Source organism: Nicotiana tabacum, chromosome 4 (genome assembly GCF_000715075.1).
Source record: "Nicotiana tabacum cultivar K326 chromosome 4, ASM71507v2, whole genome shotgun sequence".
NCBI lineage: Eukaryota > Viridiplantae > Streptophyta > Magnoliopsida > Solanales > Solanaceae > Nicotiana > Nicotiana tabacum.
Window position 1 is genome coordinate 29,214,845 of NC_134083.1, and position 27,931 is coordinate 29,242,775.

Here is a 27,931-nt window from a genome sequence, read left to right on the forward strand (position 1 = left end):
TTGGTTTCGGCTTGACTTTTTTTTAGTTAAAACTAAATTATGATCGGGTTTTATTTTTCAATACCAAACCACATCGGGTTTTTTTTTCCGGTTTGACTCTAATTATTAGTTTGGTGTGGTTTATCGATTTTTTTTATACATCCTTAATCATCACAGGTTATACTATTTGCGCTATAATTACATGTTTATGTTATATCTCGAGATATTTCGTGCTAGGGTGCGTTGCGCAAGGGAATAAGTAGTTATCTCCTTGTACGTGGGCAAATAAAATAGCAGGATTATATAGAATCATATACATAAGATGCCGGCGGAGGATTAAAAGCGAGATAAGGAAGCATGACGACGAACTGAGAATCATTCACATCTAGGGACTGCATATGGTATATTGTTGAAGCTATATGATTATATTCCCACAATTAATTAATTTAGACTTGATTCTTTGGATTTTCTCAATAACTTATGCATTTTTATGTTTATCTAAGGTACCAAGGAATTTGCCTTTGTCTTCCTTCTGAGATTCCCACCTATATAGTCCACGCATGATATTTATTTCATCTTTGAGAGGATGATAAGATTTTTATTGGTTTTAAATGTTATCTAAAAATCGAATATGAAAATTAATCATGAATACTAACGAGAAAGCACATTTCCTAAAGAAAAGATTTTTTCTTGATAAAGAGACTTAAATCAACTAAAGTGAGCTATTTTTGAAGATTTCTTTTTGTTTAATATTATTGAGGTCTACAGTCCTATACACTTTCAACTAGCATTTTAATTTTTAATCAAAATTCAATTTATACATTTATAATATTCAAAAGTAAGATAGTACTACCCCAATAGAAAATTGGCTATGTCCAATATAATCTTGCTCCACAATTCAACAAAAACCCACTTAACAGAAATAGTTAAAAGGGAGCTAAAACTTGGGAGAAAGTAAAATGTAGTGAGCGTTTGGACATAAGAATTGTAAAATTTAAAAAAAAAATGAAAAAAAAATTCAAGTGAAAATAGTATTAGAAAATTAGAGTTGTGTTTGGACATGAATATTATTTTGGATTGTTTTTAAAGTTTTGTAAGGGATTTGAGTGAAAATTTTGAAAAATGGCTTTTTGGACTATTTCAAATTTTCGAAAAATTTTAAAATTCATCTTCAAGTGAAAATTGAAAATTTCATGGACGAACACTGGTTTCGAAAAAAAATGAGAATTTTTCTGAAAAAAGTAAAAGTTTTTTTATGTCCAAACGGGCATAGGCTTACTACATTAGATCACATTTCACCAAAGTAGAAAAAGCCACCAAAATACGTGTCTTAATATTGAAATAACGGCGAGCATACAAACTTTTAAATATAATTTCTGCCCCTTTTTGTTGAAGGAGTCAATAGTCTTATAAGTTGGTATAAGAATTAAAAATGTTGGTCTATTTTATAGGTGTTCGGTCTTGAACGCCGTCGGAAACACGGCTGTGGCCGGTGAAACTCAAAAATCATCAAATTTACAAATGATAATTGAAAAATAATCACAATTTCAAAAATAATAGAAATTTAGTCACTTTTCATATAAAGATAAATTTGAACGAAAATATTATTCAAAATCCGGAAAATATTCCAACATAATATATTGGAGTTCCGGGATAATATACTGATCCAGTATAATATGCTAGAAGTTCGTACACATGTGCTCCAATCTCCAGTATCTTAAGTTGGAACTTTCCGTGCGTTGGAGTTCCAGCATAATATGCTGGAAGTTCATACGCATGTGCATCAATCTCCAGTATATTGTGCTGGAACTTTCCGTATAGCAACAAAATAATAATTATTTTTTAATGACTTTGCAAATACTAGCTATTTTTTAGTTACTCATCCGAAAACTGCTAGCCCGTACTATTTCACGGATAGCGACGTAAAACTTTAATTTGTTGTTTAATTAAAAGTGTTGGGCGCTAAGCCCATATCGAATTGGTGTAACGTGACCAACGTCCTTCTAAAGTTATGTAATATATAGTATAATATGTAAAAATTACACAGGACGTCCTATTTGGTCGCCCCCATTTAACTTATACCTATTTTTAAAAAAATTTTTAACTTGTATCCATTTTTTAAACAACTTCAGGCCTCTTTTTCCTCCTCCTTCGTTTTCTTCTTCTTCTTCTTCTTCTTCTTCTTTGGGTGACAATGATTTTATATGGTGGTTGTGAACATATTTTAATGTAGTTTATGATGTTTTACAACAGAGCTGTTATGATGCTTTATTTATTACTATTGCTTAAGGTTTCTTCTTCTTCTTCTTCTTCTTCTTCTTCTTCTTTTTAATTGCAAAATGGGTTCATTAGATTTATTGTTATTTTGACAAATTGATGATTTGGTTTGTTCCTGATGATATTTGGAGGTTATGTTTCAAATTTGAGCTCGTTTGGAGTAGATTTAGGTATTAAAACGTATATTGGATTGATATAATTCGAAGAATAAATTTCTGTTTTTGGACAATTTGTACTTCAGGCCTAATTGGCCTTAAATGCATAAAAACATTGGTTGCACTTTAGACCTTTTGGCCTTAAGTGCATCTGAAGTGCAATTTTTCACTTCAAACTTATTGGCCTTAAGTGTAGCAAAACGTTTGTTGCACTTCAAACCTTTTCGCCTTAAGTGCATCTGAAGTGCAATTTTTCACTTCAGACTTATTGACCTTAAGTGTAGCAAAACGTTTGTTGCACTTTAGACCTTTTCGCCTTAAGTGCATATGAAGTGCAATTTTTCACTTCAGACTTATTGTCCTTAAGTGTAGCAAAACGTTTGTTGCACTTCAGACCTTTTGGCCTTAAGTGCATCTGAAGTGTAATTTTTCACTTCAAACTTATTGGCCTTAAGTGAATGAAAATGTTTGTTGCACTTCAGACTTTTTGGCCTTAAGTGCATTTGAAGTGCAATTTTTCACTTCAGACTTATTGGTCTTAAGTGCATCTGAAGTGTAATTTTTTACTTCAGACTTATTAGCCTTAAGTGCATGAAACCATTGGGTGCACTTCAGACCTATTTGGCTTTAAATGCATTTGAAGTGCAATTTTTTCACTTCAGACTAATTTTTTTTAACTTCAAACCCGATAAGTCTGAAGTTGATCGTAAAGTGGGTACGATTGCAGACTTTTTTGCAAAGTGGGTATAGGTTTAATTGTGACCCCAAAACCGGGTATAGATGCAAAAGCCCCGCATAATATATGTCTCAAAACAGAAAGAGTAACAATTCTAAAGCATTGAGTGAATTTCATGGGCGGTTATTCAACTTTGTGTTTATTAGCCAAAAATCACTTTTCTTTCCTGTGTTACAAAAAATCACTCAACTTTGTGTTTATTACCCAAAAGTCACTTTTCTTTCTTTTGTAACACAAAAATCATTTTACTATGCTTTAATTATCACAATAATCATTTTAAAACAAATTTTACAAACCTTTCACCTGAAAAGTTTATTATGCCATTGACATTATAAATTCTCCCATTTATCTAATATATATTCATACATTTTAATTTTTCTTAATATTAATTTTCAAGATATATAAGTAGCATTATTAAATTTGTCAGTAACATTACCATGAATAAATCTCAAGTCCACGTTCTTAATCATGCTTAATGAAATATGTTTAATAAAAATTAAAAAACCAAAGCTCATTGATTTATCAGCCAAGCCATACCCATTAATTTAATAAATAAAATATCCACGTTTAGCAAAATGACACATCAGATTAATACTTTTAAATAAATAATATTAACAGATAAAGTTTTAAAAAACTTAATATTAAACACAAATATATTTGAAACTTTTTTTAAAATTTTTATTGACTATAAAAAACTATCATTTGTTAAACAAATCTATTTTTATTATTTTAAATAAATATTTTTATCATTTTTATATTTAAAATACGTTCATGTTTGAATATGATTAAAAAAAATTGAGTGCCATAAAAAAAATTAAATGTATGGATATATTATAAAAATAATAAATAAAATAATTTAAAGTTATTTTAATTATAAGTAAAATACCTAGATAAAAATATATTATATAGTATATAATATAGAAGTTATTACATAAATGAGAGGATTAATGTTAAGGACATAATAGACTTTTCAAGTAAAAGTATTATAAAATATGGCCAAGGTGACTTTTGTGATAAATAGAGCAAAGTAAAATAATTGTTGTGTAACAAAAGAAAAAAAATTGACTTTTGGGTAATGAACAAAGTTGAATAATTTTTACGTAACACAAAGAAGAAAAGTAATTTTTGCGTAATGAACGCTTCAATGAAATTTATTCTAAAGCATTTAGTTAAACATAAAAGGAATATATTGATGTTCTTGTCAAAATTTCTGCCCACTTATGAGTATGCTTTGAAAAGAAAAACGGCGGCACAAGTGTAAGATAACTAGATAAGCAATGAAGAAGATTTATTGAATTCGGATCTTCTTTGAACGAGGCATCAATTTTAATCATTTAACAAATTCATATTATCCTTTTTAGTTGTTGTGCGAGCATGACTGCATGAGTCACTAATTTCTTAGAATATGGTTCGCCAATTAATCCAATTTGGTCATCGCAATCAAATGTTACACTATAGGAAGAAGAAAAACTTGATTATACAGAAACTGAAAAAAATAGGAGCTTTATGTTCCAATGGTATGATTCAAAAATAATATCATATTCGTCATCGTTAAACATTAGCAAAATCAAGTAACGTATAAAAACAACGCACTTAGGATTAGGAAAGCACTCAAAAAATGAGAGTTGAGAGGCTGGGAGGGTGAGTGCCCACTTAATTCCTTAATTGAAAATTTAATGCAGTTAGGCTTTTGTGCCCACTAATTACCTCCTTAATTGAAAATTTAATGCAGTTAGGCTTTTGTCCCGCTCATAGCTTATTGAAAAAATTAGCTTATTTTGAGAAACGTTTTTTTCAAAAGTGCTTCTGAAAAAAGTATTTTTGGAGATAAGCAGTTTGTGTTTGACTAATCACTCTGAAAAACACTTTTGAGTAATAATTTGTGTTTGGCCAAACTTTTCAAAATGTATTTTTAAGTATCAAATTACAAATAAGGACATGAATAAATTTACTTAATAGTTAATATTATAAGTAAATAAATAATCTCAAAATTTGTTATTACATGCAATAATTAAATCTTTTCATTTTATTTAAGTAAAATATGAAAATAAAATTAAAAAGTATTTCAATTCTTTTAATATTATTCAAATATATTAAAAATCATTCAACAAATATAAAAGCATTCACTCTTAAAGTCACTATATATTAGAAAATATCCTAAAAATAAGAAGAAATACTTATACATTAATATCCTAAGTATTAGATTTAACGGTTATTTTGATATATACTATATTTTGTTAAGGGTACTTTTAATATTTTTTCTGCTTCTTCCCAATAGCACTTTTTCCCTCCAAAAAAATTTAGCCAAACACAAGTTAAGAAAAAAAAGTACTTTCGGGAAGGAAAAAAAAAAAAAAACTTTTGGCCTTTGGAGAACTTGGCCAAACAAGCTATCAATATAATAAGTAATGGATCCCCCACTTTGACACACTAGTGATTAATTTTTTCAGGTAACGCTTACTCTAAATTTTCTTTACATTTATTTTAGAATAAAGACAACACACACGTATGCCTCTCATTCGCTGCACAAGAAGCAGTCGGTCTAAGTTGACCACTTCATAGTAACGACGACCTACATAATCATATTCTTCCAGAAAGACAACTAACAAATTTCAAGGTATCATTTTTTTATTTTTAAAAAAAAAGATACACATTTTTGTGCATAATGGAGCTTATCGTGGTGGTGGTTGCAAATAAACATTTGGTATAACAAGATGATCTTTTCACATAAGAGCAAGCTAAGAAGTATACTTCTAAATTTCAACCTAGAAGCACAATGGAAGCATGAGAATCTTGAATTCATCGATAAAATGTACCTACCAAGATTGTGATAAACCTCAAGACCAAATAGGCAAATAAACAAACCTTATGACAGGTACAAGAAAAGATGCTTCAGCTGCTTAAGATAGAGTCACCATTTGTAATAGGTGCCTCACTCAACTGTTGCGCAGAACTTGAACCATCAACTTCAGTGAGACCACCTGATTCAGAGATTTTTGTAATCCTCTGCAAGTCATCTGATATTTCTGTGGAACGAGCCATCAACTCATCATCGGTCAGCTTTTCTTTCTGAAACAAAGTCTTTTTAGGTTGTCGGATGGCTGCAGCTGCTTCTGCCATTGCAACTGGAGGTGGCTGGGGAGGAACCCAGGATCGCTGAACTGGTCGTACCTCAGCTGCTGGAGCAGTAGATCCAAACCTCTGTTCGTTCACAGCTTCGATTTCTGTTATTCTGGCATTCTTGCGTTGCCACCAAGGCGTTGAACTGTCTCCATTCATCGGATTGTTTTGATATCCATAATTCAAGCCATCGCCACTCCCTTGAGATTGGAGAAGATTCTCTGAACTGTTTTGACTTTGGCCAATTTCCCAAGGCTGTTCACAATCAACATAGTAAGGTCTATCACAGATTAGGCAAGGGAAAATACATCTAATAGAAAGGTCTATCATGAAGAGATAAAACCATAATTTTGTTATCCAAATGAAAGTGACCGTTGTATAAAAATCTATACAATGACGGGCATACTCCATAAATATCAAATGCAGTGAATAATTAGATAATAACATCAGTTAAGGATCATTACTACTACAAAAAGGAAGTTTTCGAGTGGAAGATGGTGTCTTAAAGTTTATGTTGTCCAAATGCAGGCTGCACACTGACTATAGAAAATGGAACCAGCAGGTCAAAACAAATACACAGCAAAAAATTAGAATTCAAGGTTAGAGGTTCAGACAATGAATTTCTAAGTCTTATCCGCGAAAAAGGTAAATTGTATGAATCCCAATAATGTGGGTAAAAAATGGAAAGAAGAGACCTTAGGCTTTGGACCAACACGAGGTTCTGGTACAGGGTGGTTAGGATTTGGTGGCTGGTCATTTATATCCTGCAACAAAAGATGTATATAGGTAAGAGCACAAAAAGTTCAACAAAAACTTAAGGTTATGTCTATTGCAGAAATCAGAAGCCTGGACTCACTCGGATGTTCGACGGCTTTTCTCCTCTTTGAATCATAGCCATGATCTACAAAATGATTGTAAAGTTAGATTAACTGATTTCCCTAACTCTTCCCAGGGAGAATCTAACATAATTTTCTAGCATCTTAATTCAGAAGAAAGCCAAAACAAATTGAATGAGCTGAAAAGCCGTCAAGTTCATTTCTCCTTATTCAACTTTTCATCCCCTCCCTTGAAAGCATGGCCCTTGAAATCAAAAGGAGCACCCACCCCCTTCTTCCTTTCAATAGAGTTTCAAAGGGAGCCAGACAGAAATATATAAATGATAAATTGATCTAGAAACTCTACATGACAGCAAAAGGTAAGGTTGACAGGCTTTCAGATCAGTCATATTTGAACAGCAAAGTTGCATGCCTACCTTGGTTAAAACGGAAAGATAGATGAGGAACTAGAGCAGAGACAATTTACTAGTTTGGAAAATCAGTAACAACCCAGATGATGGAAGAACTTACATCCATATAAGATTTTGGGTGGGGTGCAACAGATGGTTCCACAGATGCAGGTGGTGACAAAGATCTCACTGCAAAAAAGACTCGAATCCCACAAAATGAGCATAAAAAGAACTAGTGATATGATAAGATCAATCAGCAGTTAGAAATAGATATTAGAACCTGAATGTGCATCAACATCCAGTTCTCCATTAGCATAGGATTGCTGTACCATCAAAGAATATCAGAAAGAAAAGTTTAAAAAGTCAATGAGATTAATAAAAAATAAGATGCAAGTTAAGTTGTAACTATATAGCTCACCCTAGAATGGGAAACCGAAATTCTTCGATCATCTTGTTCCCTGGCAGGTATTCTTCCAGAAGTACTACTTTTCCCTGAATGCATAGAAATTCCAATCAGGTACCTGGTGCTTGCTATGCATCATACCATCCCTTTATCTTTATTCTTTGAGGTGGTTGGAGGATGGGGAATTTGAATTCTAAACTACTCTACTCATGAAAAAATATTTCTCCTCTAAAGAACCTGACAATTATTTTAAGATTGCTTAAACTCCAAGGCAGACGAATCAAATCCAAATACACAAGTGAGTGACAATGGAGTGAAGAGCACAAAATCTGAACTGAAACTATTCCAGACTTGAATTCCGTGCTCCACTAGCCTACATCCACCCCTCGCCTACTTACACTCCACTTTTACACTATTTATTAGAAAACAAAAGAGTCAAGTACAAATATTTCTCAACCTTTTTATTTCAATAATATTATTATTTCAAAGAGAAGAATATGAAGTAAAAATAAGATTTTCTTTAGTGAAATTAAAAAAAGAAGATATAGCAGCATTAGCAAGTTGCAACACTAGGAACAAGTTATTTTATACAAATTTTAAAAGAATACAGAATGAAAATAGAATACAAGTCATGAATAAATGCACGCAAAAACCCATTTCTTTGTTCCAGTTTATCGGGATCTACAGGACCACGGTCACTGTGATAAAGCAAATCTAGAATTTTCCAAATTCATATGTCTAGTCTTTAACGCTTGAGGGTCAAAACTTTTACAGAAACTACTAAAGTGATATAAACCATTACCACAGCATAAGGAGCTGCATAGAAGCCCCTCAGAGTATAGGCACCATGGCAAGATCTATGTAGAGTGAAAAAGGAGACACATTTGAGACACTATAAAATATGTACTGACACAAGCAAGCAGAGACTTAAGTGTTTAATCACATATAAACACCAAGGCCTAAAGCCAAAAAGATCCAAAACAAAGTAGCCAAGCCTCAAAGGAAGATGGAATCAGCAAAAGTTCTACTCTCTCTCTCTCCCTCCCTTCCTTTATCTTTCAATTACAGGCACACCTACTACTCTTTAATCTCAGTAGGTGCAGCTAGAAGTCTACACGTCATATCCTCCTATTTTTTCCAAAACGCATCCCCTTTAACTTACATGAATGTTACTTCTAACAGCAATAAATGGTCAAAAAGGAAATATTTTATACCTTAACCATTTTTTTCCAAATAGTAACCGGAAAGGTAAAAGGGAGAAGAAAGAGACAAACGAGACAGAGTGGTAGCAAAAGCATGTTCTGGAAGCAACTCTGTGCTCACCTTCCAGCTTCTGTAAAGCACTACTCATTGATTTCATCTCTCGTACTTGGTAGTTTAACAGATTTGTTAGCTCCTCAAAGTACCTTTTCTCTGTGGAGGACAAGTTAAATCGCCAGGAAGATTATTCATCACAAAATAATAATGATTGGATAAGTTAGCATTTGGTTTGCACTAAAACGCAAGGAAGAGAAACTGTTTCAGCATTAACGACAGAGAACTTTATCAACAAACCTTCAGTTTTTGATGCCAGCATCTCCTGGCTTGCACGGGCCACATCAGCAGCTGCTGCTGCTGCTGCTTTTGCAGCAAGAGCCGCTTCTTCTGTTAAACTTGGTCTTCCCTTCACAGTGCCTTTTTCATCTTCTTCTTCCATTACAACCTTGCGAATCCAAGACTTAAACCGAGGTACAATAGTATGCTGCCAAAAGCACATTATCATTTTAAGTGGGGTGATAGTAATACTAGCAATATAATACATAGGCTAGAAGCATAATTTCCAAAGACTGATTCAGACCAAGAACTAAAATCCTCGTTCAATAACTTGAATGTTAGAATCTAATTGAATCATGGAACAGAAGAGTCAGATCAATTGATTTTCATTATTGGGTGGGTTAAGGTAATAGTCTACAAAATTGTCCTTCATATTACAGTATGGACTATTCTCAACTGACTTAAAACAGTGAAATATATCATCATGGTCATGCTCCATCCACCATGCAAAATGTTTCATATATCAGAAAAAAGTTTACCCTCGAGAGATACTCTTGATCAAATCAAATATCAACGTTTATATGAAATCCTTAGGCTTGCTTTAGGTTTCTCAATGACCTAAATGGTGAAATATATTTTCATGGTCACCATTCCATGATTTCCATCCCCACACAAAAGTCATTTGCCAGAGCAATATCACATTCAAGAGATACTTGAATAGTCGAATATACGCTTTTTATGGATTGCTAGGCTTGCTTTTGGTTTCTGTTCTGTAAGAGAAAACACTAGTTACTATGCTACAACAAGGTTTAACTACCAAAAGTAAAATTTTGAAAGAAAATGAAGAACTAAAGCAACAGAGAATAATCTTTTACGGTTTAAAACCTAATTCTATATATCCAATCAAGTAACTAAGTTTACCAAAAAGGAACTAAAGTACAAACCCTCACGAAATAAGTAACACTCAACTACTTGCTTAACAAAAAATCCGTATGTAAGTTACCCTCATGTAGAACAAGCTTTAAGGCTTCTCAAAAACCAACACTATACTATAGGAGGAAAAAGTAAAATCGAGAACCCTAAATGTCCTCATATTGCATTAGAAAGAAAAGCATTTAACGTTTCTACCAACTTATTGACGATACGATAAAATAATCTCATGGACTTGCACCTAGAGGTGCCAAAAACAAGAAAAATCAAAGAATTGAGTTTCTCTTTGAAAAGCAATAATTTTGCACATTGAAAAGGTCGCATGTCCGATACCAGTTTAAATTAAAAGGAAATAAATAAGAAGCTGCATTCATGTCCAAAAGGAAGAACTTTGAGATTAGCATGAATCTTCAGTTTTGATGGATTATTATATTTATTTGAAAGAAAGTTCAAGAAGATCATTAAGGGTTCACTAATTAAGTAGAAAATTACGCAAAGAAAAGGTACTTTTGGTCTACAATATTCAATTAGAGGTCCTTCGAAAATCTCAACAGTTTGAAGATCCATCAGATCAAATCCTCAATAAGCCAATGAAAGGATACATGCTCGATTCTGCTAATGTGGTAACAAGTGGCATGATAGATGGAAACTCTTTACTAAATATACCTTGAAAAGTAAAGCAGTACCAGCTCCTGAAGCAGCCAGTATGCCAACAGCCATTACTGCATGAGTCCAGTGGAAATGAGAGAAATATCCCATTTTTTTCATGGTATTACTCTGTAAAGCTGACACAGGCTGCAGATTCTGCGATGCAGCCAACGTTTGAGTACTTGATGGAGATTTCACTTTCTCATCTATCATCAAGACATCAAAGCAGCAATGTCATAAAAGGAAAAACCAGAAGCATTATCATGTTCTCAAATTAGACAAAAGAAAATCAAAACACAACAGGAAAGGTTCTTTCTAAAGAACATTATGAATCACCTTCATTTGCAGCTACTGGCTGTGTGCTAGAAACATTTGGAGTGGGATCCTGTCATTGAGACATGTTTTTGATGTACATCTTTATTTTATCCTTACATGCTTCAATAATAATTAAGCCAAGATCAAAGGTCAAACATCAGAAAGTTGCCTACCGGAACTCGACGAAACGCTTCATCTATCTCCTCCTTCGTGAGCCCCTTCCTCTCAAGAAAAGAACGCCTATACATGACAGGAGATCCCCTAACTCTTGGATGTGAAAGAAACTTCATGGCATTTTGGACTTGATCCTCCCGAACTGGTTCTGAATTTACAAATACAGAAGTTGGAGAGTTCCCTCTTGTAGCCTCAGGCTTGGAATCCTGATTATCTTTAGCAGCTGGTTGTGAAGCGGCTGGTGCAAAATCACAAATATAGTTGGAGATTTGATATCTGAGTAATTCATTCAACTCAAAACATAATAGTACTTTCTAAAACACTCTGCGAAGATGAAATAGTAAAGCATGGGCCAAGGTGGAGCACAACGATTAAATCTCCTTCCTTTTCCAAACCAAAATAGTCTCTCCCTCTTTGCACTCCATATATCAATAAATGGGTATGTAGAAAATATAATCCACTAAAGCTTGACATAATGAAATAAAGAATTTAACAAAAGTCAACTTATATTAAACTAACAAAAGTAGATGCAAAAGGATGCTTTGCGACTCAGTTTCTCAACCACAAGATGGATGGATATTATTTTGGTAGAACAGGTATCCAAGCTCACATCAAGACTTGACTTTTCCTTCTAAATGCAAGGCAGACTCAGAAAGAGAAGGCGCTAGGAAATGAGAATTTCAAAAGAAACCCCAGACCTCAGCTTTTCCTACTTTTTAGCTTGAACCATTCTTCAGATATTACCGAGATTGTACTACTATATGCATTATAAGAAGTAGTTACTCCCATTGCAAAGGTTCTGCACATGATAATAAGATAATTAACATGTGCTTAGAACTCCTTGATGTCTTCAAGGTTCACACGACCTAGTTGCAGTCACCAAGAGGTACATCTCCGTCCAATCTTAGAAATTCAATATTTCTCCAAAGTAAGATAATATCTCCATTTTCCGGAACAAAAAAGGAAAAATATTGTCCGTCAAAGAAGCTTCATACATCATAAATGGATATGCAGAAATTGAAATTCAGCCAGTAGTATCCACTATTTACTCCCCTGATGATGTATATGATAAACTAAGTGGATTCCTTGTGGAGTGAAGATCTTCTTCTCTATGAAGACGGTTGCAGCAAATGACTCTGTTGGGTATTGAGTGAGTTCTCTTGTAGCGACTGTTGCACCCTCCTTTTCAATAATTTAGTAGGAGCACCATTAGTTTAATCTTGTTGCTCACAGATTTTGTCAACAGTGTCAGGAACTGCTGGAATAGAGTACAGCTACGATTGCTTGAAACATCAGACCACTAATAAAATTATTTAGTATCTTGATATGCGAAACATCAAACTACTCTATTCATTTGGATAATTAAGTTGGCACCCCTTCACTAGTTGCTACAGAAACTGTTCAAGAAACCAAAATGAATAAGAGCTTACAGTGTTAGCACCAAAGGTGTAACCTAGTGGCTAGTGGTCAATGAAGTAGGGGGAGTACCATGAGGACTCAGGTTCAAATTTCCGCAGAGGCAAAAAATCACGTGATTTTCTCATTTGCCTACGCCTTAGTGGGCAGAGTTACCTGGTAGGTGCAATAGTACAAGCTGGTGCACTAGTACAAGCTGGCTCGGACACCATAGTCATAAAAAAAAAATACTAATTGATAGTCTGATATACAGTGTCTGCCGGGCAACATAAGTATTTAGTTTTGGATTCAGAAAGAAGCGCATCAACGTTAAACCAATATGCAACATCAAGTTACTAAAGACGTGACTGCTTCGGAAACCAAAAGTAGCAGCTCCTCCTCCCCAACCACCCCGGCCCCCAAATGAAACAGAATTTTTTTTTATAAGGAACTTGTTGGTTGTAACAGCGCAACAGAAGCTTAAATGGTAAAAGGACAGTAAAGTTGAAGAAGATCAAATTCAAAAGATGATTCAAAGGACTGAAGATGAAATAGCATCAATCAAATAGAAGGTTCAAGCTCACTCAAATATACGAGAAATCAATCAAAATTGAGATAGACGACGGAAAAAAAAGGTACCCGGATTTTGGGAATTGTCGTTGGTCGAGTTGGGAGGAGAATCTGATTCAGTCGCCATACTCACCAACTCCTGTGAACTGAATTTTCAGGAAAATAAAGGTTAAAAACCAATAGATTTGAAAAGGGAAAAAAAGGAACGAATGATCGTTTTCCAATTTGTGACAGTATTGAATTATTTATAGCTATACATACCGGAGAGTGAGATTAGTACGGCGCCGATGCCGACAATGATGAAAGGATGTCAGAACTTTTTCACTTTTAAGTGGTTTTTGTGCGCATATTCAAGAAATAACTCCTCGTACTAGACGTCCTGTTTGTTCTGATTGAAATTGAGAGGAATATTAACGAGTAAAAAGACTAAAAATAATTTGTTTTACTTTTATTTTTCACTATACTAAAAATATTTTACGTGTTCATTATTTTATCCTATTTTATCCTTAGCATTAACTTCTCATTTCTCAAATTATTTTTTAAGATTTTTAAAAATATTATCATTATTATGAGTAAAATTATAAAATATATACTTTATTTATTTATTCTCAAATAGAGTACAAAATAATAGAAAATAGACAAGTAAAAAGTGTACCAAGGGAGTAATAATATGAGTCAATCTTCTCCTTGTTTTTCTCTTTTACTTTTGCTCCCTTTTCTCTTTTCCCTTTTTCTTCTCTTTTGTCTCCTGTTTGCCTTTGCCAGTCTACATTTTAATTTAAGTCCTGGTTTGGTCAAAAACGGAAAATATGCGACCTTATTCCTTACAAATTTTTCTCTTCATTAAAAACCATATGCTGAAAAAAAAAATTATGCCATTATAGAAAGTAGTTGAAATAAAGTAGTATATGTTATAAAATAAAAGCAACTTAGTAAAACATGAACAAGACATGTTATATGAAATAAAAGCAATTTAGTAAAACATGAATAAGAAATGGAGATAGAGAGAAGGAAGAGATTTTCTTCTTCAATTGTGTGTATTTTATTATCTATTACAAGGCCTTTATATAGGCATGAAAAGTGAAGAAAAATATGTCATTGAATATGTCATTAAGCATTTGAGAAGATCATGGAGGAAGAGTAGACATCTACCATAATTTAATTTTTCTTATAACACTCTCCCTTGGATGTCCATAGATAATGTGCCTCGTTAAAACTTTATTAGAAAAAAACCCTATGGGAAAAAAAATCTAGTGAAGAAAAAAGATTACACATGTTTAGAAATACGCCTTTTGGTTGCCTCGTTAAAAACCTTGCAAGGAAAACCCAGTGGGACAAAACCTTGCAAGGGAAAAAGAGTACAACGCGTATTAACTCCCCCTGATGAGAGCATCAATTCACATCCTTGAGCCTTCGCATCCCAATCTTGTACACTAGTTTCTTGAAGGTTGACGTCGGTAGAGATTTGGTGAACAGATCAGCCATATTATCACTTGAACGGATCTGTTGCACATTGATATCACCATTCTTTTGAAGATCATGTGTGAAGAATAACTTTGGTGAAATTTGCTTTGTCCTATCTCCTTTATGAATCCTCCCTTCAATTGGGCTATGCATACTGCATTATCTTCATACAAAATTGTGGGTAGTTTGTCACACTTCAAACCACATTTGTCTCGAATAAGATGCATTATAGACCTCAACCATACTCATTCTCGACTTGCTTCATAAATAGCAATTATCTCAGCATGATTAAATGAAGTAGCCACGATTGATTGCTTAGTTGATTGCCAAGATATGGCAGTGTCTCCATATATAAACACATAGCCTGTTTGAGATCGAGCCTTGTGTGGGTCATATAAATACCCAGCATCGGCATAACCAACAAGATCGGGACTGCAATCATTGTCAAAAAATAATTTCATATATTGGTAGTCCCTTTTAGATACCGCAATATGTGTTTGATTCCATTCCAATGTCTCCTTGTAGGAGCAGAGCTATATCTTGTTAAGACATTAACTGAAAAAGTTATGTCAGAACTTGTAATGTTATAAAGATACATTAGTGCACCAATTGCACTAAGATATGGTACTTCGGGACCAAGAAGCTCTTCATTATTTTCATGAGATTGGAATGGATGTGCTTTATCCATATATAATCACTTTAAAATCATTTTAGTGTATGCTGGTTGATAGATAAAAATTCCATCTTTCTTCATATACTCAATTTGTAGACCAAGACAAAATTTTGTCTTTCCAAGATCTTTCATTTTAAATTCTTTCTTTAATTAGTCTACTGCTTTTGGAAGCTCCCTAGGAGTTCCAATGATATTTAAATCATCAACATACACGGTGATTATAACAAATTTAGATCCAGATCTTTTTATAAAGACACAAGGACAAATTGAATCATTCTTGTACCCTTCTTTCAACAGGTACTCACTCAGGCGATTATACCACATGCGCCCTGATTGTTTCAATCCGTATAAGGATTTTTGAAGCTTTATTTAATAAATTTCTTGGAAACCTTAATATGCTTAGGAACAATTCAATCCTTCAATGATTTCCATTATACGCATATCACGTTTTTCTTGTATTGCCATATTAAAACCTGAAATGGCGACATCCACCACAGGAGAACATGTCTCTATATAATCAATGCCAGGATATTTATAAATTTTCTTGTGACACAAGTCGTCTTTATGTTTATTAACTTGACCTTTATTTTCGCACAAGAACACATTTATACCTCCACTAGCTTTATACTTTCAGATGTTGGGACTATCCGTCCAACTTCATATTTTTCAGGTGAAATTAATTTTCATTGCGTATTTTTCATTTGGCCAATGTTTGGATAATTAAGTTGGCACCCCTTCACTAGTTGCTACAGAAACTGTTCAAGAAACCAAAATGAATAAGAGCTTACAGTGTTAGCACCAAAGGTGTAACCTAGTGGCTAGTGGTCAATGAAGTAGGGGGAGTACCATGAGGACTCAGGTTCAAATCTCCGCAGAGGCAAAAAATCACGTGATTTTTTCTCATTTGCCTACGCCTTAGTGGGCAGAGTTACCTGGTAGGTACTGGTAGGAGATAGTAGGTACCTGGTGCAATAGCCGAGGTAAGCACAAGCTGGCTCGGACCCCATAGTCATAAAAAAATACTAATGGATAGTCTGATATACAGTGTCTGTCGGGCAACATAAGTATTTAGTTTTGGATTCAGAAAGAAGTGCATCAACGTTAAACCAATATGCAACATCAAGTTACTAAAGACGTGACTGCTTCGGAAACCAAAAGTAGCAGCTCCTCCTCCCCAACCACCCCGGCCCCCAAATGAAACAGAAGTTTTTTTTTTATAAGGAACTTGTTGGTTGTAACAGCGCAACAGAAGCTTAAATGGTAAAAGGACAGTAAAGTTGAAGAAGATCAAATTCAAAAGATGATTCAAAGGACTGAAGATAAATTAGCAGCAATCAAATAGAAGGTTCAAGCCCACTCAAATATACGAGAAATCAATCAAAATTGAGATAGACGACGGAAAAAAAGGTACCCGGATTTTGGGAATTGTCGTTGGTCGAGTTGGGAGGAGAATCTGATTCAGTCGCCATACTTACCAACTCCTGTGAACTGAATTTTCAGGAAAATAAAGGTTAAAAACCCATAGATTTGAAAAGGGAAAAAAAAGGAACCAATGATCGTTTTCCAATTTGTGACAGTATTGAATTATTTATAGCTATACATACCGGAGGTGAGATTAGTAAGGCGCCGATGCCGACAATGATGAAAGGATGTCAGAACTTTTTCACTTTTAAGTGGTTTTTTGTGCGCATATTCAAGAAATAACTCCTCGTACTAGACGTCCTGTTTGGTCTGATTGAAATTGATAGGAATATTAATGAGTAAAAAGACTAAAAAGAATTATTTTACTCTATTCCTTTATTTTTACTTGTCCATCGTACTAAAAATATATTTTTATTTATTCATCCTTCTAAATCAAGACAAAAAATAATATTCTTTTTATATTTTACCATTATCATTATTCAAATTATTTTTTAAGATTTTTAAAAATATTATCATTATTATAGATAAAATTATAAAATATATATTTTATTTATTTATTCTCAAATAGAGTACAAAATTGAAAAAATAGACAACTAAAAGTGTACCAAGCGAGTAATAATATGAGTCAATCTTCTCCTTGTTTTTCTTTTTTACTTTTGCCCCCTTTTCTCTTTTCCCTTTTTCTTCTCTTTTTTCTCCTGTTTGCCTTTGCCAGTCTACATTTTAATTTAAGTCCTGGTTTGGTCAAAAACGGAAAATATGCGACCTTATTACTTACAAATTTTTCTCTTCATTAAAAACCATATGCTGAAAAAAAAAAAACTTATGCCATTATAGAAAGTAGTTGAAATAAAGTAGTATATAATTTCTAGGTCCATATTTTCAGAAAGAAATTCTACTATATATTAATATAAATGGCCAAGGACCAAGGTGTACGAACAGGGGTACTCTTGGAATTGTTAATTTCTTTAGGGATAAATTGGTACTACTCCATTTCGAAACACCTTTTCTCTCCCTGTACTCTCAAACTTTCTATTTTCAGAAGCTCTCGCTCAATCTCTCTATTTTCATAAGATAAATCTGGGTTTGCATACTTGCTCATCCTAAGGTACATCCTTTTCTCTTGACAATATCTCTTTTTATGTTTTCAGAAAATATTTTTTCTAAGTTTACATAGTTGTTAATTTAAGCTACTTTTTTCTTCTTTTTCTGGGTTAAAATTTGAGTATTGCTCTTTGTTTTGGTGAGTTTTTTCCTCTTCTTTTGGTGTGGGTCTGTTAATTTTTTAATATTTCTTTTGGGTAGTTTTTTATTGAATTTTCTACATGCATTTCAGTAATTTGGTTTGATTTACTCCTGCATGTTTGGAAATAGACATTTAAAAATTTATTTCAGTAATGCATTTGGTTGAAATTCTGAATTATTCTGTCCGAATTGACTCAAGATTATTTGCTATGGACAAGTCGACATATCTATAGTGCAAGTAGTAGATAGAGGCCGTTGCACAGCAGTCATTCTGATGGGTTAAACTCCCTTTGTTCAATCAACCAATCTATTCTTCGTTTCAATTCATTTTAGTATTTTTACTGTGTGTTTGGCCCCTTTTAAGCAAAGATATTCTTTTTGTTTGTGTTTGTGTTTTTGTTTTCAAATTTGTAAGAAAGATTTTCTTTTTCTAATGCAAAGGGGAAAAATGGTTTTTTGCTAGATGGGATTATTGAACATTTATATTTTAGGTAGAATAGACAGAGGGTAATAGTGTGAAATTCAAGAAATTGATTGATTGATGTGGGTCTATTCAACAAAAATAGGGGTTTGTTTATCAGGAAAAAAAAAACCTCTACTTGGAGTAAAGAAAAATGTTTACCTTAATTGAAATTTCTTTCGTTTTTTGAAGTATACAAGTTTGATCATAGCATAGGTATGGGATGTGAAAAGATGCTAACTTATTTGGTAGTGCTTCTCTACTTTCGGACTCAATTCTACTGCAAAAGATTGGTTTGTGGTATAGTATTAGAATGTGCCATATCAAATTGCTTTATAACTACATATGACAAATTCTGTCTTGAATTACTTCTACTTTTACTGGACAACATTGGTGAACAATATGGGTGCGTTATTTTGTGTGTTTTTTGGTTGCATATTTCTATTGCAGTTTGCTAATATTAGTCTGACTTTGTGTAAACACGAAAAAAGTAAATATAATGTATAGTTTTTTCAGAATTATATATATTACTCTAACGAAGTAATAAACTATTTGGAACAGAAATGCTCACAAACGAAGATATTGTGTTGCGTAGACTACAAAAGACTAAGGAACAACGACTCGCTGATAGAAATTCGCGACGTCGCACTAGATATGCGCAAATGACACCTGAGAGAAAACAATCATTTTTATTGCAACTGCAAGCTAAAAGAGCTGGAGCAAAAAGGCGGCGACTTTCTCATCTTTCAAGTAATGCACCATTTTCGGCGGAAATTGATACTCGACCTCAAAAACAAAGTGCTCTTCCAATTGTTGATCCTTCATTAGCTTCTGAAGAAGGTTAGAAAAGTGTATTGTTGTCTTACTTCTCAGAGACATCTTTGTAGGAAAAACACTTATATACACATAATGTTGTATGTGTATATATAGGTATTCTTCGGTGCATAAAAATCTACAATCATTAAAGTTACTTTTTCTTTCATTTATTAGGTCATGATTCTGCAGCTACAAATATACCAATTACTGTCGACGAAGAAAATAATATGAATGATTGCAGCTCCATCCTTGAAGTGCGCAAGTCCAAAAATAATTCTTCAAATATTCCAACTATAACTATTCCAGTGTCAGGATCAGGATCAGGATCAGCATCAGGTGCATTTGGAAAAGTTTCAACTCCAGCAGTTACTGCAGATAGAAGTATGTATCTTTCTGCGAAGCCAATAATCTCTTAGTCTCATATTACTGTCTCTTTCTTTTATTAGTTTGAGCTTAATTGGACCTTATAATTTGATACAAGCTCAACCTTGATGATTTTTTATGAATTCAAGAAGGAAAAAGAATTTGAAAATTTACTTTTTTTCTCCAGATTAGTTAGCCACATCTTCTACTTTTAATTTAGTGTTTTCCTTAAAACATAAAATTGGGTTCCTGATATTGAATATTTGATGGAAGATCAAAAATAAAATAAAAAATATTAGATGGAAGACAGCCACTACCAATCAAAGTAGTAGTTTGTTCTAGCTTCCTAAGCTGTCGAGTTGACAACTCCCACGTTCATATTCAAATGTGGTAATCAATCGGGTTTTTTTTAAATAAATATTTTGAGACCTGAACTGTTTAGTGGAGCTAGGTTAACTTACAATGCTATTTTCGTATATCCTGTGAGTTTCCTTTAGCCCTGTTAGTAGCATGGTTAATCTTGTCATCATTTGCAGGCGCCTCCTCGACTGCGGCAGTCCAACCATTTGTTGGGACCAATATTCAACTGCCTAATGGAATGCTAGATGGTGAACTCAATTCCATCACTACGCCTGAGCGGAGTCCTGCACTGCCATTTAAGAAGAACTCCAATCTTTGGAAAGTATTTGAATCTATGAATGAATTCGCCAAACTTCCACAAAGTCCACACTTTTCACCCTTGGCACAGTATGAGGAGGAGAAACGGGAAGAAGCAGCTTTACAGCAGATGATAAAGTATGTTCTTATCGTTGAGAAGATACTAGAGTTAGCAATTGCTGAACTTAGTAATTCAACTCTCATTAATGACATGCTTGCATCTTTCAAGGACTTGGAGGAGTATGGATTTGATGTAATGCCTATTAAACGTCATTTGAATGATTTGTTGTTGGAGAACGAGAAGAAAGCTCAGCTTCGACGCAAGTTGGAAGAAGTAGAGGTCAGAATCAGAAATCACAATCTCAAGAAAGTGAAAACTGAAAATGAGATTGACAAGATTGGTATGAAGTTAAAGGATTTAGAGAAAGAACTTATGTCAGCCAAGAACGTGAAAGAGGCGAAGGATCACGATATCATGGTATTGAGCTCGGAAAGGGGTGCCATTTGTGATGATATTCGTCATCTCCAGCTTGATAACGAAAGGATATTAGCTTCAATGAAGCAAACCTAGTATTTGTTTATAAATGGACAAATACAATTTCAGTTTTTGTAAATACTGAACTTCAATGTAAATATTTAGGGTGAAAATCATTTTCCCCCTCCAACTTTGATTTAAAAATCAAACACCTTCCCCAAAATGGTTCAAGCAACAACTAGCATGATCTGCTATAAGTACGTCCGTAGCTAGAAGTAAGGAGATAAAAAGTCGAAGAAAATTCAACTTAACTGAGAAGAGATTGACCTATCAAAGTCTATAGAAACAGATATGGGACATGGCTAAAATAAAAAATATAAATTACCTAATCCAAAAGCACATTTATCCTAATCTTCAAAGGACTAATTTAAACCAAATTCTATCGCCAAAGAGTTAGTTTGGACAATTGTTTTATCTAGAACTAAGTCATTGTATAACATATTGAGGGATAAGCACCGGGCCCTTTAACCAAAATGACTTATTTCATCATTATTATTGACGACATTAGATCTAATTCTCTTTCAATTATTTTTGGATGTTCAGGAAGGCAACTCTTTATCTGAAACATCCTTCTAATGGTATGACTTACGACATCCAAGATTGGGCGTCCCAGTGCACAAAGTATCCCGCATTTCGCAGGGTCCGAGGATTAGGGGTTTGATGTAAACAGTCTACCCTAATACAAGCATTAGTGGTTGCTTTCACGACTCCCGGACAGCAAAGGTTTTGTTATTTATTGTTGATCTTGAAGAATGAACCACTAGAAGAAAAGGGCATTAGCGTTTTTCCTACAAAGTAGATAAAAGATGAGTTCACCACTACAATAAATCTGAAATATCTATCCCTCAATGATTGAAAGCTTGGCTAAAGAAGATAAGTTTTCTCTAAGCATCGAGAGAGAAATTTACCATTGAAAATGATGTCCCTACAAATCTAAACTGAGTGTAGAGACAGAAGACCTAAATAAATGACCCACCATCTAATATATGTATTTGCTCTGAAGTAAAAGCAAAGGTATGGAATAGATGACCAATTCATGTAACATGATCATAAGATGTATGAGAACATGGAGCCACCCCACCATTTGCAGCTGGAATAGATGTGGACATGACTTTAGCTCTTTATTATCTTTGTTCGCCTCCTCCTCCGTTCTATTCTTTCTCTTCACCTAACATCAATCCTCTTATATTTTATGACTTTTCCTCATTTCGCTAGAGAACTATGTTTTTAATAAAACTAAGCTTACAGAAATATAAACAAGTAAATACACATACCTAAAGAGCATGTTTTATGCTATTTTTGACATAGGTCTATGTTGTAGTATGTTATTTACCTGCATTAAAGAATTCACTTTAACCTTTTTTCCCAGACAGTACAGGCATTTGTTAGATCTTTAGAAGTGCGAATGGAAAGATGAGTATTGACAACTGTATACATTCCAAATCCTCCAAACAATCTCTTATGATTGCTGAATTATGCGGTTGGTTGAGTGCCAACCAGACAGTATTTTTCTCCAAAACTATAGACTTTTTTTCATCAAAGTCACATAACTATATTTTCTCACACAAAAATCATAAAATTTTTACTAACTCACACAAAAATCATAGTGATCGAAAAATATAATATTTTAGTAGTATTTTCTGATTTTGTGAGTTTTTATTTTTTATTTTCAGTCTAATAAATAATAATCCAATTAAAATAGGAATGACTCAATCCGACTTGGCCCACCCGACCCAATACTCATGTATATAAATTAAAATAATACTAAAAGTGAATAGTTTCAAAATATGATATTTTTATTTTCTTTTTTTTTCAAGATTATTATTTAAATTGATAGCATTTTAATTTTAAGTGTTCTCTAATTATACCTTTTATTTCTTTGTTGTTTTGTCAGAATCTCATGCGTTCTGAACTATTTTTTTTATGAACAAAGAATTCACTTTTAGTATTCTTTTAACTTACGTATATGGGTATTGGGTCAGGCTGGGTTGAGTCATTCCTATTTTAAGGAAAAAATATATAATTAACCGGCCGACCAAAATTAATTGCATTTGCTAGCCAAAATATATATAGAATGTGTATGTTATATGTATATAATACACATATATTTAAAAAAATATTTTATCGGCTATTTTTTTTAGGAGCGACTAAAAATACTCATATTTCTTCTATATTAATTGGGTAATTATTTATTAGACTGAAAATAAAAAAATAAGAAAATACTACCAGAAAATTTATTTTCCGACCACTATGATTTTTGTGTGAGTTAGTGAAACTTTTATGATTTTTGTGTGAGAAAATAAAGTTATATGACTTTGGTGAAAAAAAAAAGTCATACTTATATAATTTTTGTGTGAAAAAACAAAATTACATGACTTTGGTGAAAAAAATCATAATTATATGACCATTTATAAAATTTACCATATTTTTTTTCGGGGACGGCTCTTTAGAATGCTCAAAAACAGCAATGCTGTAAAAAGTATTATTCATTCCTTCTATATGATATACAAATGATTACAGAGTTACAACGGGGCACACTAAATTTATCAATGAAAATAAAAACAAAACAAAACCAGTTTTGACGAATACAATAACAAATTTTGTCACCAAGACGCCCATTCAGCATTATGCCAATCAACGCCAGAACAAGAATCCGATTAACAAAACCTTCACCTATACCTTTTTCTTGACTCTTGAATAAATATTCTCAAAATATAAAATTTCATGTACATTGTTTCATAATCATACTTTAATGCCATCATTATTTATAGTATTAGGATGGTGATTAGCGTCGAGTAGATTCTCCAGTGATCTGGCTTTTCTATTTCGAGACCTGCCAGCCTCCTTCAATAGCTCAGCTAACCTCTTCTTTTCATCATCGACGTCTGGATTTGCCGTCCCTAGCTTTTCCTCTCTCACCCCAACAATGTATTCCAGTATTTCAATAGCTTCATCCAACCTGTGCAAAGAGCATCAACATCATCAATGCAGCTGGAAAACCGCTGAAGATATGATTTGACCAGTAAATCAAGAGACATATTACAGCATCATGATTCATAACAAATAAGAAAGTCTTTGTGTTGCCAATAAATACTTCTAAGAAGATGCTTTCTCCTAGCTAAAGAAAATAAGCACTGGTGTTGATTAGTAAAAATTTTGATACATTTTAGCCCACCCAGTCTAGCATGCAAGATCGTAAAGCAGCAGAAAAAATTCAAACAAATTTCAGGTAACACAAAACAAGTCACAGCTGTTTAAGTTCTCAAAAGCATAACAAATAGTAACACCAAGTAACTAACAAAGCTATACGGTGCTACTACAAAGGAATTGTAAAGTTTGAAGATGCAGCATACCTGCCCACAGCATCATAGGTGCCAGCAAGGTTGCTATACACTCCCAATGTCTCGGGGTGGTAGGGTCCATATTCTTGCTCCATAATTCCCCTTGCTTCTTCAAACAACTCGACTGCCTCATTTATCGCATAACGCTGTACACAAGCAAGCCCCATTTGGTTAAGGGCAATTCCGAAGAAGGCTGACTTCTTCTCTCCACTTGCTCTGAGCTTTGAAATTGCACTTTTAAAGGAGTTATAAGATTCAGAATATTTTCCTAACATATAAAAGATTACCCCCATTTGGGCTTCAATTCCCGCTATAGTATTCTGCTGCCCAGGGGCATTGTTATAAATCTTTAGCGCTCTCTGTAGCAACTTGAGCGCCTGATCAAGCTCGCTCATCGACTCATAAATGGCAGAAACATCCGTAAGACCACAAGCAATCTCCTCTGGAGCAATCCCAGGTATGGGCTTCCCATATATCCTGAGGGCATTCTCACAGTATGACTTTGAGTCCCTTAGCTTTCCTGTCCTGTTGTACAAGTCGGCCAAACGGACAAAAACGGAAGCAACAGCAGGATGGTTTTCTCCTTTGCTAGACTTGAGAGCTGTGAGTGCCTTTTGGTAAGCAAAAATGGCTTCATCATACCTGTTCAGAGACAAATATGTGTCTCCAATGCTACAATCAACAGATGCCACTTCCGCTTCTTGCCCATTGGCCACCATCGCCATACTGGCCAAAACAAGATGCTCGAGAGCAGCCTCATGGTCTCCTTTTGACTCACAAATTAGTCCCATCAGCCTCCTGTCTGCTGCCTCCTCTAAGGAAGGTGGTGAACCATTCTCTTTATGTATGTCAAGAGCCAACTGACAAAGCTTCTCAGCTTGATCAAACTCCAAAGCCTGAACATGAGCTTCAGCTAGATATCGACAGGTCTCACCGACTCTGGGGTCACTATCTCCCAACACTTGCCTTTGTATTTCCAGACCGGTGGTGTAAGAAATAATTGAGTTCTCAAGTTGGCCCAACATTGCATAAGTATCACCCAATTGCATGTAACCAGCAAATTTGGCAAGGGCATGTTCTTGACCTTCTTCAACCACCGGAATTTCCAACGAGTGCTCTAGCAGTGGAATGGCATCACTGTACTGGCCCAAATTGCAGTATATTGCTGCAGTCACATGCAAACACATGACCACATCCAAACTAGGCTTTCCATTGGCACATTTCTCAAATGACTTTGCCGCTCGATGAGCCAAGTCAAGAGCCTTATGGGGATTATCCCCACCAGAAATCAAATCTCTTGCTTGCTTAAGAAGGAAAGGGCCAAGGTCAGGATTGTCTAAACCGGAATCAGATGAATCCTCAGTTCCATTCTTCAATTTTGACCCCGAAGCAGGTGAACTCTTCTTACTCCTTGATATACCTCCCACAACAGCCTTCCTAGAATTATTTTCATTTTTCTTTTCAATGGAAGGTTTCCTCCCCTTTGGATTTGATTTTGCTGAAGTTTCTGATTCCAACTCCAACTGGGAGGGTGTCTTGGGTTTCCCTGATGAAGGGGTCTTTGCACTTGAGGATAGGGAATTATCCAACTTCACATCAGAAGAGGTTTCCTTCTTAGAGCCAGAATCGCAGAGAGAGTCATCATTCTCTGGCATTTGCACTTCCTCATCCTCCTCAATTATCTCCACTTCCCTCATTTCTCCGCCCACAAGATGGCGAAGCTCTGAGTCAATCCTGGATTCATCACCATCTGACCCATAACTAGGCCTAGATGGAGATTGATCAGAGCTCTGCATCTCACACACATTCTCATAGAGCTCCTCAATGGAGGGCTCAACCACCCCATCAGCTGCATACACCGCGCCCCCGTTCGCAGGATTTTGAGGAGTCAAAGCACCCTCAGGGGACTCATTCACAACTGCATTCTCTTTACAAGGTGTTGAATTTCCATTTTCCTTCAATTCTTTAACCTCAACTTCTTCATGAATTTCATCCATAACAACTCCAGGCATCTTAAAGACCACAAAATAAACAAGCACAGCACCTCCAATAAATTAAATAAATTACCTGCAAATGCAAACTCTTTTTAGGTTAATTCCCTGAGCAGATCCAGCATATGCATCATGTTCTATGATATGCCACAATAAGTTGACCTTTCAACCTTGTCCACACACAAGACTACATGGATAAAAATTTGATCTTTTTAACAGATCTTAGCATTTTAACAAACGCCAGCTACAGCAAGAATCAAGACAAAAGAAGCTTGAACTAAAACAATCCATCTAAAAGCAAGGACCCAATTCAAAGCAAAGGCAGTAATCACATATAAATGGAACAGAAAGTGAATTGAAGACAGGTTGACTACTAACAGCCAATGAAAAAAAACAGATAGAATAAGAGGAAGAGTCATACCTTATTAGAAAGAACCCATAAGAGAGGGGCAGTAAAGTTGAAGTGCTGCTCAGAAAGTTATATAGGCAGAAAATACAAAGTGCAAAGGGAAAAGAAAAACTCTACTACTATCTTATTGGTGGGGCTGGAATCACAGTGTTTGATGAAGAGGATAGAAAAAGACGGAATGTGGAGTTTAAAGAAAAGAGTGAGGACATAGTTGGAAAAAAAGAGGGAATTAATATAAGTAGAAAAAAAGGAAGAAGGAGGTGAATAATTATTTAAGGTTAAAGTTGCAGAGGTGGAATGTCAGAGTAAAGGAGAAGGCGACTTCTCCCCAAACTTTGGTCTGCTACTGCCGCTCTGTTTCCAACTGGGCTCCCTCTATCTGGGTCTTTGCCACGTGGCGATGAGTAAATTGGCCGATTTACCCCCTTATTTTTTCAGGAACTAAAACAAATACGGAGAAATCGGTCTGAGTTTTGATAAATTAATTTATTTGAGATATATAGTAGTAATAGTTTAAACAATAAGTTATCAATTCTTTAAATTTTCTGCTATTGCGTGCGTAAAATATTTCGTATTCACGTAGTGTCTGTAGAATGATTGCACATCAAGGGGTATGATATAGGCAGCCGACTCTGATACAAGTATTAGTGACTGATTTTATGACTCGACCCGTTACCTATAAATCATACGAATACGAAGATAACTTGATTGTTGATGCAATGCTCCTCTTCTGCTTCCATCAGTGAACTGTTATTTAAATGAGATGTCAAGAGAGAGCTACAAAATAATTTAGACAAATGACTAAGATTATCAAATATTTTTGTTAAAGGAATCTACAAAATTTTAAAAGAAAAAAGCTGATAATATAAACGGATGCAGTATTGCATCAAAACTTTTGAAACTTGATAAAGAATTATCAACTTGCCTAGACCTACAAGAGTTTAATAATGATTTCTAGATAGTTGATGCATTCTGATTTGCGTTGGAATTAGTCATAGAAACTAGTGTCCCAAAATAATAATAATACACCTTTATATGACACTTTAAAGGGGCTGTGGGAGGGGGAAACAAGTAATTTTATCGACTGAAGATCAA

General features: G+C 34.3%; 3 protein-coding genes across 7 annotated transcripts; 1 reads left to right on the forward strand and 2 right to left on the reverse strand.

The window, feature by feature from the left end:
* Positions 1-5,800: 5,800 nt before the first annotated feature.
* LOC107779015 (peroxisomal membrane protein PEX14) lies at positions 5,801-17,339 on the reverse strand. Of its 3 annotated transcripts, XM_016599354.2 has the most exons (16): positions 17,202-17,247; positions 17,009-17,085; positions 14,116-14,226; positions 13,722-13,848; positions 13,530-13,606; positions 11,495-11,733; positions 11,343-11,391; positions 11,025-11,212; positions 9,450-9,636; positions 9,219-9,308; positions 7,911-7,984; positions 7,773-7,815; positions 7,614-7,681; positions 7,124-7,168; positions 6,963-7,031; positions 5,801-6,522 (listed from the first exon to the last, which is right to left on the reverse strand). In XM_016599354.2, the coding sequence occupies exons 5-16, from the start codon at positions 13,585-13,587 to the stop codon at positions 6,040-6,042; spliced, it is 1,593 nt and encodes a 530-aa protein (XP_016454840.1). In that variant the 5' UTR covers positions 13,588-13,606; positions 13,722-13,848; positions 14,116-14,226; positions 17,009-17,085; positions 17,202-17,247; the 3' UTR covers positions 5,801-6,039. The 3 variants fall into 3 exon arrangements, with proteins under 3 accessions (XP_016454840.1, XP_075107734.1, XP_016454841.1); XM_075251633.1 differs by lacking the exon at positions 17,202-17,247 and having other exon boundaries at positions 11,495-12,677; positions 17,009-17,023; XM_016599355.2 differs by lacking the exons at positions 13,530-13,606; positions 13,722-13,848; positions 14,116-14,226 and having other exon boundaries at positions 17,202-17,339.
* A 635-nt stretch (positions 17,340-17,974) lies between these two features.
* Positions 17,975-21,268, forward strand: LOC107779014 (uncharacterized). Of its 3 annotated transcripts, XM_016599352.2 has the most exons (5): positions 17,975-18,127; positions 19,286-19,564; positions 19,715-19,921; positions 20,440-20,698; positions 20,790-20,914. In XM_016599352.2, the coding sequence occupies exons 2-5, from the start codon at positions 19,288-19,290 to the stop codon at positions 20,815-20,817; spliced, it is 771 nt and encodes a 256-aa protein (XP_016454838.1). In that variant the 5' UTR covers positions 17,975-18,127; positions 19,286-19,287; the 3' UTR covers positions 20,818-20,914. The 3 variants fall into 3 exon arrangements, with proteins under 3 accessions (XP_016454838.1, XP_016454837.1, XP_075107735.1); XM_016599351.2 differs by having other exon boundaries at positions 20,440-21,268; XM_075251634.1 differs by lacking the exon at positions 17,975-18,127 and adding an exon at positions 18,164-18,262 and having other exon boundaries at positions 20,440-21,268.
* Positions 21,269-23,547: 2,279 nt separating this feature from the next.
* LOC107779013 (protein KINESIN LIGHT CHAIN-RELATED 3) lies at positions 23,548-27,166 on the reverse strand. The gene is made up of 3 exons (XM_016599350.2): positions 26,849-27,166; positions 24,449-26,503; positions 23,548-24,054 (listed from the first exon to the last, which is right to left on the reverse strand). The coding sequence occupies exons 2-3, from the start codon at positions 26,446-26,448 to the stop codon at positions 23,838-23,840; spliced, it is 2,217 nt and encodes a 738-aa protein (XP_016454836.2). The 5' UTR covers positions 26,449-26,503; positions 26,849-27,166; the 3' UTR covers positions 23,548-23,837.
* Between the last annotated feature and the right edge of the window lie 765 nt (positions 27,167-27,931).